The sequence below is a fragment of the Rhipicephalus sanguineus genome, chromosome 3 (assembly GCF_013339695.2).
Source record: "Rhipicephalus sanguineus isolate Rsan-2018 chromosome 3, BIME_Rsan_1.4, whole genome shotgun sequence".
In the NCBI taxonomy this organism is placed as follows: Eukaryota; Metazoa; Arthropoda; class Arachnida; order Ixodida; family Ixodidae; genus Rhipicephalus; species Rhipicephalus sanguineus.
Genome location: NC_051178.1, coordinates 228,051,041 through 228,064,238, shown reverse-complemented (window position 1 = coordinate 228,064,238; position 13,198 = coordinate 228,051,041). Strand labels below are relative to the sequence as shown.

Sequence of the window (13,198 nt, the reverse complement as noted above, 5' to 3'; positions counted from 1 at the left end):
ATTGGAATATAAATGTGAAGAAAGTAAGTGGACGAGAAGATAACCTGCCGCCGGCAGGGACCGAACCTGCGACCTTCGAATAAGGCGTCCGATGCTCTTACACTGAGCTACGGCGGCGGTCGTCTCCCCGTCCACTTTATAGGGTATATATATGTGGATTAAACTTAGGAGTGTTAGGAACTAAATAAAGTATTTACACACATGTTATAGCCATGCATACTTGACGTATGACGAAATGAGAGTGCATATACCACAGGGATTAGAGAAAAATGAAGCTGTTGTTGAAAGTTAGCGCTGTGTTACGTCGAGCTTAGAGTTTCATAATAGTACGCTAGAGGGAAATCTGGCGCCAGCGTCTATGTGCGCTGGAACACATGGCGCTTCAGCCTGCATGAGAATGATGGGTAGTACAGTACGGTACACTATTAAAGGAAACACTCCAATGAGCAACTTTCATTTTGTTGGTCCCCTAACGGCTAGTGGATGCGCAAAGGTTGTTCGTTCACATTACTGGTCTATCATAAGAGTTCGGAACTGTCAACCACCAGTAGTGTTATGCAGATCTAAGCCACTATGCTTTTGCAGGAGAGTGAAATCTGGAGATATCCTAAACGCGTGTTCCCTTTAACAGTGGACCCGTCTGTACATGGATTTACTTGAACCCTAAACACAAGTGTTCCCTTTAACAGTGGACCCGTCTGTACATGGATTTGCCTGAACTTCGTTCTTTCGGCTCCATGTGTCCTGCAACCGCTTTGTCGAAAGATGAAGTTCAGCAAAAGTTGAGCATCCCCCTTCACCACTTTGACCTTTTTCATCTGACCAATTCAAGTGAGCTCACGAGGCTCACGAAGAGCCATTCATTTATCCGAAACAAAGGTTAAAACACAACAATAAACAAAGCCACAAGTGCGTTCGAAGCTGCAAGCACGAAGACCAGGCAAATTCGTCTATACTACCCATCATTCCCATGGTGGCTGAACGATCGCAGCGCCGCAGTTCCCTCTAGTAAAGATTGTAGGAAACTATGTTTTCGAGTACGCCTTTTCTGCTTTTCCTGTCCTTAGCCTAGCTACCATAAAGAAGAATGCAGTATTACATGCCCACAGAGTCCCTCTCATGTAATAAAATCGTCGTTCAACGAATATCTCGACCACAAGACTGTGGAAGAATTTCCGTGCTTCCTAAGCACGCTTTTGATAAACCTGAAGCGCCATTAAAAAAAAAAAAGATAAATTATTATTTAAAATTCTTGACGGTTCCGGTATGTTTCTTTGCCAGGCATCCGTAAAACTTTTAGGGAAGGTACTTGTGGATGAAATATAAAAAAAACGAGCTCGAATACTCGCTAGAACTATAGCGACAGTTGCTTGTTTCGTTACAGTACCTCCGAAACGACCGCTTATCACGGACGAAAATGGCACTGAGATTCGAAACCTTACCCGTCCATACGAAGAAGGCGAGGACTTGACTCTTGTGTGTGACGTTTATGGTGGTAAGTAATATGAAATAACTTCAGCGAGCATTCATGTTTTTTCTGCTTTAGTTTGCAACTTGCTTGCTTTTAGGTGTGCTCCAATGCATACGAAATTAGTTCATCCTAAATGTGCGTTGCATGCAAAACGAATTCACTGCGAATAACCGTGAGGCAGGCCGCCGTTATATTGGCTACGCATAGTTAACGCAAGCTATGGTTCTGAGGAGGACGTGTGAAACCTCTTCATTTTATTGTGATTCTTAGCAATAAGACAGTGGACACTATTATGACGTTTCACACGCTTCGCATGAAGTGCGACATCTTGACAATCTACTGTACATATCGACAATTTGTGAAACGTTCCTGTACAAACATCTTATAAATATGTTACTTTTCATGACATGTTAGTTGATTTATTGTATATTGATATATTGTTTGATATATGCGTTTCTTGTCAAGGTAATTCTAGCCTAACAAGTTTAACGCAATAGAAATCAAGAACATGTCACTATATGCGGCAATGATACACTCTTAATCAGGTCCTGGTTAAATGCTGGCTGTATCTAGGAAACACAAACAAAAATTGTCCGGTTTCGTGGTTATATCTAGCACTTAAGCGGAACCTGATTAAGAGTGTAGAGAAAAATGCACAGGCACCATCGTTGTACAAAAGTACACAGGAAAGATATAGGGGTTTTAAAAAAAAGAAACGCTTACAGTTTAAAAAAAATCGTCCTTGCCAGGGATTATGGTGATTTCTTTTCGCACTGTGACACTTTCCTTCTGAGAAGCCGGCACTTTATAACTTTGTATCTTCGTACTAGAAATTGAGGGATAGCGATTTCTTCCTTTCATGAACCTTCTACCTTGCGAGCTTCCGCAGATCTCATGTGGTGCAGGACTACTCGAACAAAACATATAATAAAACACGCTAAAATGCTAGTCGTTGTTTGATGCCTAATACACAGTCAGCGTTTTTATTTACTATATCTGAAGAGCCGTGACTGACCCACGTAGCTCGAAGAGTTGCAGCTGCATGAAGTCCTATGGGGTGTCTTTATAACTCCTTTCTTTCTCTTTACTTATTCTGAACGCCGGAACTGGGGTCACTTGGCACGTTTGAGTGCTGTACGCGCACTTACAATCGCAATGAATAAGAAACCACGTGAAAAGCACTCCTCCAGTATTTACGACCACGGACCGCATCGTCATGCCTATGTCACATCGCGCAAATGCTGCCACGAGACTCAAGGCGGAAATATTTTCCCCGGCGCTTCGGGTTTCGGTAGAAAGAAAATACCGCGTGTGGCTGCCCTGTATTTCCGGCGTGGAAATTGCGCGGTGTTGAAGAGATACAGTGGGAATACATAGCAGTGGGCTGCTACATGTTGGGGCTACCGTTTTTTTCTTTCTTTCTGTTCTCTTATCTGCGCGGCTCTTAAAGGCAGCATAAGCTCGAACATTATGACACGTACTTTGATTGGTGTGTCGGGTGTGAGGGCTATTTCGATCGGGGCCATATTGCAGATAGATTCTTTTCCGAAATGCCAGTAGAACACCAACACATAAAGTATCGGAAGGGGAACCGGAGAAGTGATCTGGGGGCCCAGACGCAATTTTCGTAGTCGCTGTTTTCACATTCCGTAGTTTTAGGCTGTTCTTACAGGATGCGGGAAAAGAAAGTCGTCGTGACGATTGCAAACGCCTATTTGCGAAGTGTATCAACCATCACGAACCTAGCTTCTAGAACAGGCAGATACTTTTGCGCGAACTCAACTCATTGCACGTTGTTTTCATGCTTGCCGAGTGGAGAATCACAAAGTAAAGTATCCGAAAGATGAGCATCCGAAAACACGGCCGGGATAGCGCGAGTCCGAAGCAGCTAACTTTAATAAACCTTCTAATGTTTGCTGGTAACTTCCGGTTCGCTATCACTAAGCTGAATTTCTTTGTATTTGAGCACGCCCACAGGGGCCACTAACGTACAAGAGTACAAGTCTCTGAAAACGCGATTGTTAACTCTCGAGAATCCCGACTTAAGGAAGAGCTAATTGGAACAAGTCGAACTTTTCTCTACTTTTAGGGTATAGAACACCTAATGTCACTCCATGTAAGCTTCACTTAGCAAATGGAACATTTTTACTCTTGTTCAACATAGGTCCCACTGGTTAAGCAGGAGAGAGTTGCAAACGTTTTTCATTTAGTGGAACTCATCTTTACCGAGATTAATTTTGCAGAGTTGCTCCCTTTTTGGTCGGTACAGGGCAGCCGGAGCCCGTGGTGACGTGGTGGCGCGGGTCCCAGCTACTGCAGCAGGCACTGAGCAGAGCTCCCGACGGTCACCCCAGGGCTACCCTTCTGCGGCTGCGGCTAACGCGTGCTGACTACCGGGCAAAGCTCACATGTCGGGCGGCCAACAGCAACGTCTCGGAACCGTCCACGGCCAGCGTCATTGTCAACATGCACCGTAAGTCTCTCTCCACACTGAATATAAGACGCCGAGTAGACGAAGAGCAACGGCAGCACGAATGACAAGACAGAAAGTGCCATGTTATCACACCGTGACCAAGTAGAGTCTTGTTTGGCAAGCAGATAGCACGAACGCTGTGTGCCTATTGCGGGCATATGAACAAACAAGAATAAAGTGAACACAAAGAATAAATACAATGTGGGGCTCCAAATGACGTGAAACTTGTTTCAGTTAACGAAGGAGCAGCGGTTCACACGTCCGTGGAAACTTTGGCCTTAAAGTAATGTGGACAGCAGCCTGTATTCAGCGAAACGCCACGTAACTGGAAAGATGGTTCCCACATAGCGGACGACTGTCCTTCGTGGATGCCATGGAGGTCTGAATGACCTCGTTTTTCTGCATGCCACTTATATTCGCAGCGGGTACGAATGACGCATCACATATGCAGCGCCTTGCAGTGGCACCCGCATCGTACACGAAAACACACTCTCTCGACTGATGGCGGCGTCTGGTTAAGGCCACTACTCCCAAGGAGAATTAGGAGCGTCGTGGTGGTATGGAAATGGGAAGCGCAGCGTTGTTTCAAGGCAAAGCGCGAACCTCAGTTTACGGCATAATCCGTGGCGTGGACTGGGCAAAGGGTACGCGGCGTAACGTTAAGCATCTCTACTGGGTCGTAATATAAGCTCGACCTCCTGTGCATTGCTTGCAGATTACCTTTTGCTTTCAAATAAAATTTCGGTTATTAGAAGACTGCATAGCGGATGTTCAGATGAACGCGATGGAATGCCCGCTTTAAAACTAATCAGTACAGCTATTTAGAAATATGAGCAAGACTAAGCTGATCCGAAAATATTCTTCGGAAGGCCCAGTTGTTTGGTTAGATGGCCATACGTGCTAACGGATAGAATTGAGTTTTTCAGGTAGAATGTGGTAGCCTAATTATTAAGTAGGATTGAAATAGACTAAGAATGATTCAGCGAATATGAGAATTACGTAAGTCAGATGAAAAAAAAAGTTTCAGCGTTAAGCTGATGCATTGCAAGTTACTTCACCAAGGAAACACCCCAAATATTTTCGGTGATAGGTCGATAAATAGGTATCGACATGACTGCTTCTGTCGATGCTACATCGTTGCCTCTTTGACCTTACTGAGTACACTGACACATGCCCCCATTGACTGCGGAGATCAGTCTCACTGATAAATGAAAAAGTGACACTGGTGTTATAGCTTTACCTTATTCTGAACACAAGGAAGACATCTGACAAAACAACAACAGCAACAACAAGAAAGCTGTGCATTTACATCTAAGGCTGAAAACCACGAGAAATGCACACTGGTGTTCATAGGCGTGCGCAGGGTTGCCCATCAGGGGGGGGCAAAGGTTCATCGCAGCGCCCCCCCCCCCGCCCTACTAAGTCAATGCATGGGGCAGATTTTGCGTCACCCCCTCTTAGGTGACTAGAAGGGTCAATGTACGGGGCAGATATTGCGCCCCCCCTCTTAGGTGATTTGAGGGGGCGGCCGCCCCCCCCCTGCCCCCCCCCCCCCCCCCTGTGCGCACGCCTATGCTGGTGTTTCAAGTCAGTGCAGTAATAGAGGAGTACAAGACGTGTATACACACATCTGTTGCTTGAACTTCCGTTGTATGCTTTTTCTGTATTTTTCATGTGTCGCCATAGTTAAACTTTATTTTGTAACACAATTGAGTGGATTTTCTTTTGCTAGTAGCCACTGTGAAACGGACAATTAAGGCGGTAGTCTATTTTATGATGATATTTTAGTACCAGAAAATTCTAATGACAAGTTTGTTATGGGTAATCTGATTTACAGTGCAGCCGATTGCTGTTGAGATCAAAGGCAACAGAGGGCCCCTTTCGGCAGAGATGTCAACGCAGGTATGTATTGCTACCTCAGCTTGTCTAGCAACAGGAATTTCGCCATTTATGAATACGAGTTCAGTAGAGTATAAACGACCCACACATATTGCATTTTCAATCTATAAATGAACAAGGCTTATTTTTTTCAGCAACACAACAACGCCTTTTTTTAAAATTGAAGTGTGGTGCCTTTTATATGTTGTAAGGATACCGTAAATGAGCGATGGGCCTCTGTAGTGGCTTATTTGTATTTTAAAGAGCCACTTCTACGATCAAAGCTTGTTCATACCAGTTCTGTACTGTCATCTACATAACTGAAAATGATGTGACAACTTTGTTATTATAGTACTAATATTTGCACAACGAACGCTGTCGTGCAGTTGTAAACATGATGAGGAAACGCGAATGATCAACGAAATACTCAGAAAGAAACCGTGAAAGCTTTTCTTTCTTTTGTTGCTCCTATAATGTCGCACTTTAAAATATTTACTTTCTAATGAAGCAGGTGCATGTTTCTGTTTTAATGACCCGTAAAAAGGGCAGAAAGCAATGTTATACCAATGGATCAAAGAAAGATCTTAGACCAATATTTTGGCATCTGAGTACAACGTAGTTTGTTGAAATAAGCAATCAGCGCTACTTTGACTCATTCGTGTTTTTCTTCCTTGACCCTGCACACGAAATGTTCAACGCCGAGTTCCTTCTGAGCCCACTGTGTGCTCCACGATAGGTTATCTGCCAAGTTGAAGGATCTCGACCGCCGGCCTCGGTGCGCTGGATGCTGGGATCCAGGGAGCTCAGCGACTACGCCACGCGGGCGACTTCTAGTGAGACCACACTGAGCGTGCTCAGCTTCGTCCCGAGTGCCTGGCACCACGGCGAGCGCCTTCGGTGCTTGGCGTCCAACACGTTTTGCACCAGACAGCCGGAGACGCCCATGGAAGACTCCTGGACACTGGACATACACTGTGAGCAGAATTCTCATTTGTCTGTCAAATATAAACACATAACAGTACACTGTAATGATAGGACCAAAGATACGCTGAGCACGAAAGACACAAATAGATGTCGAATTCTCGCTTTCCCACTTGCTTCGATACTTTCACTTACGCGTCTACCTCGTCTAACCTCTTCTCTTTCGTTTTTTATCTCTCTCGCTCCCTAATTACGTGAACACTCAGCCGAATGGATCAATGCTTTAACTACATGCTGACCATCGTGAAAAAAAAAAGCGCAGCTGCGGACTCACGCCACGGTCTGACGCGTTACATGCTGACGCTGCTGATGTATAGTCGACAGCCAAACGAATGAAAATAACGCCGACATTAGCTGGGCCCGCGCGCAACTTACGTTCGTCTCATTTTGCTTTCAGGAATTCATCCAGTCGGCATACTGTAGACAATATTCGGCTCTAGATCCCGGGAATTAATGGAAGCTTTTTGGATAAAGAAGAAAGGCGACTTGTGTGTAAGTGACACATCAGTGGTTTTGCGCATGTCTGAGTTCGAATTTCGCTCGTCGTTGCTTGATTAGATATGCCTTTCTATTGACCTCGTGTATTTTTTTTATGTGTAGTGACTAGCTGATGCAGTGCGGTGTGCGCATGTGTGGCGCGGTGTCACGGATCTCCGAATAACAGCCGGACAGAAGGAACAGACGAGGCGAGAGCGTTAGACACACCTATTTTAATTACACACAAAAAGAAGAAAAACACACGTAGTTATCCAAACCCACTGCAAACATTAAAAAGGAACACACAAAAAATAAACTAGCGCTAAACACGGTTATCGCTCAAAGAACAATTGAGTGAGAGAAACAAACAACTAAAATTACGAGGCGTTCATCGCTTACGCCACTCACGGCGTTCTGTCCCGTTGGAAGAGTCGAGGCGTTGCGGAGGGCGCAAGCGTTGAAGTAGGCGTCCCAGTCGATGTCCCCAGGCTTTAACCGTGGCCGAATGCGGACTGGCGTTGTAGACGAGGGTGGGCAGCACCGGGTTCAGTGACCTGGGCGTCGCAGGTCATGGAGATGGCCAGCGTCTCCCGGGAGGAGAATCTGGCTCGGTCGAAGCCTACAGAGCGGTGCCGTAGGCCGGTGCGCTCGGTGCACAAGCCGATGGCGCGTCCTGGGCGTTGCTGGTAGTCCCAGGTCCGTGGACGTGTCCTCGAACAGGCAGTGGCTACGGTGCGATGCCGTAGCACGAGGAAGAGCCGGAGCGCCCGGAACACAGGCCGGCGACGCTCGTCCCCAGCTTCCCAAGCTCACGCGCTGCCGTTCGAACACTTGCTTGCTTGCTTGTGCCCGTTTGTTGGCTCTTACCCACTACGGGGGATCGGCCATGAAACCGGCGGTTAATTTAATAATATTTTTTAAAGAGTGAGGAATAAATCAATTGCCGCAGGAATAAACGAAATTTTAAGAATGACTAGTCGCTATGGAATAAGGAGGAGAATAATACCACAAATATGAGAAACAATTAACGAATGAATGATAGGAATTCTGGAGTATCAAATTTTGTTAAGGAATGAGTTAACAGGGAATTCTTCGTGTCTCACCGAGAAATTCGCATAGGGCTGAGCAGACGTTCCTGTTGCTGAAGCCAAGAGAAGACGCCCCAAGGGAAAGAATATTTCCGGGCCCCCCTGCCCACGTCATCTTCTCTTTTATATCTTCTCCTTCGTTTTTCTCTTCTTCTCGTCGTGCGGTTACACGTCAGGCTACGCTTGACGTCTTCCTCTTCTTCGATCACATTTTATTTGTCACCTCTTACATGTGACACGCGGCATATATATTTTCTGCCTTTCTTCTGAGAATAAACTAGTTGCGAGTGACGCTCTTTCCCTGTGCTTCTTCGTCCTTCTTTTGGTGTTTTAGGCGTCTAGTGTTTTCCCTCATTACGATGAACCAACTAGCCCAGCAACAAGTACTTCTAAGTTTAATGACTGGGCTCGCCTCGCGCTGGATACCATCTTGCGGGAAGTCGGAGAAGGATGAGCTGTAAAGAAAAGAAAGCTTGGCAGTTGTTACAGCTATCACAACGCTCATTCGGCAGATTCGCGGTTCAGTAGTAGTACCCACGTCGTGGGGCGCTTCTCAGTATAACGCGCACATATCTCAAAGCTAATCGAGATGTCGTGCACTTATGACTGCTATTGTAATTGATTATAATAGAATGAAAGACTCACCGTGGCTTGAATCACTTTATTCATTTACCGTTTTTTGCACAGATGCTCCCATCATAGAGCTCCGGCTTGGGGATCGGGCTGAACGCTGCGCATCTGCACGAAGGCATGGACGTGTACTTCGAGTGTCACGTGCGCGCCAACCCTCCAGTCGGCGAGGTCTCGTGGACTTTCAACGACAGGGACTTAGCACACAAACGCCGGGAGAGGCATCATTGTGAGCAACCAGTCACTGGCACTGCGATCTGTTAACCGCACGAACAGCGGCTCTTACGCATGTCATGCGGCAAACTCCGAGGGCGAAGCGAGCAGCGTGAGCCATGGATTGCGAATACAATGTGAGTATCTGCAAGGCTTCGTAAACATAGACACATTGAAAAACACGAACTGCGAATTACTTTACACATTTTGTAAGCCAGCTTTACTAGCCTAGAACGCGATGAATTGGTTTCGAGTTAGTTTCACAACGAGCCCATGTGTTCTTGGCGACTCTAAGGCAGCCGTACAATCTCTGTTATCAGCCCTGCGGCATGGACCGTACAAACAACTGGTATTCGAGATCAGACGCCTCATTCATACGTCATTTTAGAAAGGACACCAAGTGACATTTCAGTGATTGCCAAGTCACTGCGGCGTAATAGGCAACGGACATGCCGATAATTCTGCTCGGTCAGCTTTGTGAGGCGACAAGGAAGGGGCTATATCACTTTCAAGGTCTGATCCTGCTGCCATGCTTCAAGTGATCGCAAGGGACATTACGAACGCCACTCTGAATACAACAAGTAGCCAAAACTATCGGCAGCACAACCTGAACGCTTTCTTTACTACGGTTTGAAATACCAACTAGACTTCGCCGAAGAGAGGCCACTCTGCTATGCTGGTTATGGCTAAGAACGGCTTTCACAAAGTCATTTTTGTTTCGTATAGGGATGGCTGACAACGCTCTTGGCGACGCCTGTGGTGTAGAGGAGACTTTGCAGCACATCTTCTGCGACTGTCCTCGCTACTCTGTGTAGAGACGATCACTCGCAATCGCTCTCGCTCGCCTTGATCACACACCGACGTCGCTTGCAACTATCGTCGAATGTCACCTCGATAGATGATCGAGAATCAACGCAACGAAGGCATTGTTAAATTTCTAAGGAGAACGGACCTGCACGAGCAGCTGTATACTGATAATGATGCCGTGTACACAAGACTGCCGGACTCTGGCGTTGTGTGTGTACTGTTCCTATCTTTCTATTTCTTTCCTCTTTTTCCAAACTCCCCCATCCCTTTCCCCTGTGCAGGGTAGCATACCGGTTATGTAAAACTGGTTAACGTCCATGCCTTTCCTCTCTCTCCTGTCTCCTTCCATGTGTTCTTGTTTGTGCTCTCCGCTGTTTTAGGAAATAATATTAGCAGCCCTTTTAGAAACATGCGGAAAGAGAGAGGACACGAGGACACCCCGTTTAGATATATGCACGAACTCCTTAAATTTAGAACGAATTAGGTAATTCTGAAGTACGTGAAAATGCCTATTGCCTAATGGTTTTAGGCGCACATTCTTTTCATCGTCTTCCCCATATAAATTCTGTTGGCGTATTGTAATTCACGTGCAAGTATCCATCAAACTCAGCACTAACGAACAGCACAAATGAACTTCTCTTTCTGCCCAATTAATCGTTTACTACATTCGACACAATGTTTGTGTGCTGCCTCATGAACGTAGCTTACGAGAACGTTTTACGAGAAACAGCCACAGTTATTTACGTCGTTTTATGGTGGAAATGTTATGCGATTTCGGACAATTAAGCAAGCTAGCAGAATTATGGAATGTGTTGTTACTGCGAGTAAAAATTAAGGGAAACGATTCTTGACAGTTTAAAGCAGGTTGCCAGCGGGCTGCTCAGAACATGCATTGAAACTCGTACTGCTCTAATATTCTGCGTTCATATCAATTTATCGCTACACGGTGGTGCGCAAGTAACGCAGACATGCGAAAACTTGCTCTTGTACGTGTGTCACTGCTTTTTGACATGTCAAAGAGTTCGAGTAAACATGCGCTGGCTGAAGCGGTGACTGTTTTACACTAGGGTCAAGACTGAGACACTCTTTCTCGCACTGCAACATACTGCGTGTACTGCAGACGCTCCCGTGTGCCGCACGTCTCAACAGCGACGCACCTACTCAATCGGCAAGCACGACACTGTGCACGTTACCTGTGACATGGAAGCAGATCCAGTTCCGGTGACGTTCTCGTGGGGCTACCGCCAGGGCAATCGCGACTATCCACTCGGGCCGGACGCCTCGTTCAGCTCGCCTCCTGGCCACCCACTTCGTTCCGTGCTACGATACACACCACGGCACGACGCCGACTACGGGACCCTCAGCTGCGGCGCCAGTAACCCCATAGGTGACAGCACACGCCCTTGCATATTCCAGGTGGTACCGATAGGTAAGTCACCGGTTGCATACTAGAAACAAGTGACTGCTTAAGTTCCATGGGTAATTGGAATTCACTGCAAAGTGTTGATAACACTTAGATGGCACTACAGTGGCATTATGACGCTATTATTGCATATCAAACTCACTCTCACTCTTTCTTCTCCCCCCTCTCTATTTTCTCAGGTACTATATCTTATTCCAGCTAGTTTCCGCGCTCACCGTGGGTAAAACAATTTCGTCCTTTCACGTGCACTACGTGGACAGGCGGACATTGGTTGCACAGCGTGAAATGATCAGCCAATTATTAAAGAATGTCTCGCCGATTTAATTTTCAATTTAATGCATTAATGTAAGTATAATAAATAAGTTTCTCGCTAAGCAGAAACGTGGGTTTGCACAGCATTATTGATTGGAGCCCATGCAAACAGTGACTGTTTGCTATATTCTCTTGCATCGTCAGACAGCGAAGACTTGACCTTCCTGCCTGTCCTTTGTTTCCTTTCGTCCTCCTTTCAATCGAACATCTTCACATAGATCGTTTTTCCCTCTTATTTACTCGGCACAGGCGGTCCAGTGCAACCGTCCAACTGCGTGGCACGGGAGGCGACCTCTGATGCACTGGTGGTGTCATGCCAACGGCGAAGTGGTGCGCCAGAGAACCAAGAGTTCCTGCTCGAACTCAGGGACGGGCCTCCGCAAGCTCCCATCAAGGCAAACCTGACGGCCGCGGGACAGCCCAGCTTTCGCGTCCACTCGCTGCAGCCGGGAACCCTGTACCGGCTGGCCGTGTACGGCGTCAACGCAAACGGCCGAAGCGAACCCGTGCACCTTACTGCGTACACACTGCTTGTTGAACAGGAACTGCTCGGACAGGGTAAGTCACTGTCAAACACGAGCTCTATTGACAACGTTGTAAGGAAATACATAAATCCCTTTAAGAAATGAAAGCTTCACTGACCTGGTGGTATGTTGGCTGGTTGGTTTTGTAGCCCTTCCTTTCATTGCTACTTACATTTGCACATCCCCTTTACAAGACCACACGGTGCATACCTCTTCTCTGCATGAGTTGCACGTCAGCGCAGGAACGCCATTCTGGTTATGAACACCTGGTACATTAAGACACGATGATGTTAAAACGGCAATAGGGAATAACGAGAAGTCAAGGTGTAGGTTACTAATTACGCGACTTTGAGTTTTACCCTTGAATTCGTTGCGACTATCGAGATTATGCTTGCGACAGACGAAGAAGTTATTTTCCTATGAGCTGACACACCATGCTGACACTCATGGACGTACAACTATGTAGTACCAGTGCTTGTGAGTTTTGTCGGCCTCGACATCAGGTCCTAGAAGTGAATAGGAGTTGTGGGTATTGTTGTGCCAGAGCATCTGACCGAACGTGGAAGCAGGGATCAACCCCTGCATGCTTTGTCTGCAATCCGGGGAAAACGGCGTCTTCACCCGGCCGGCCCCGTCAACTGACGCCAGTCGTTCTTCAAAGCTGCCCAGCTATGGAAAGGCTGCTCAACTCCTGCGGTGTAAAGGAGGTTCAACACCTGCGACCGGCGGACGGTCAAAATACTAGAAGAACGTCAACACCTGCGGCCGGCGGACGGTCAAAATACTAGAAGAACGTCAACACCTGCGGCCGGCGGACGGTCAGAATACTAGAAGAACGTCAACACCTGCGGCCGGCGGACGGTCAAAATACTAGAAGAACGTCAACACCTGCGGCCGGCGGACGGTCAAAATGACAATGGA

At 46.7% G+C, this 13,198-nt stretch overlaps 1 protein-coding gene and 1 non-coding gene across 2 annotated transcripts in view; one reads left to right on the top strand and one right to left on the bottom strand.

The window, feature by feature from the left end:
• The window catches only part of LOC119386336 (nephrin-like), a 24,024-nt gene extending 12,670 nt beyond the window's left edge, over window positions 1-11,354 (top strand). The window contains exons 4-8 of the mRNA XM_049414313.1: window positions 3,741-3,944; window positions 5,782-5,846; window positions 6,559-6,796; window positions 9,056-9,348; window positions 11,139-11,354. Coding sequence (XP_049270270.1) covers window positions 3,741-3,944; window positions 5,782-5,846; window positions 6,559-6,796; window positions 9,056-9,231 — 683 coding nt within the window. The 3' untranslated portion in view covers window positions 9,232-9,348; window positions 11,139-11,354. The remainder of the gene's footprint in view (window positions 1-3,740; window positions 3,945-5,781; window positions 5,847-6,558; window positions 6,797-9,055; window positions 9,349-11,138) is intronic.
• Trnar-ccu (transfer RNA arginine (anticodon CCU)) lies at window positions 46-117 on the bottom strand. The gene has a single exon. It is a non-coding gene; the product is annotated as a tRNA-Arg (tRNA).
• Window positions 11,355-13,198: the final 1,844 nt, after the last annotated feature.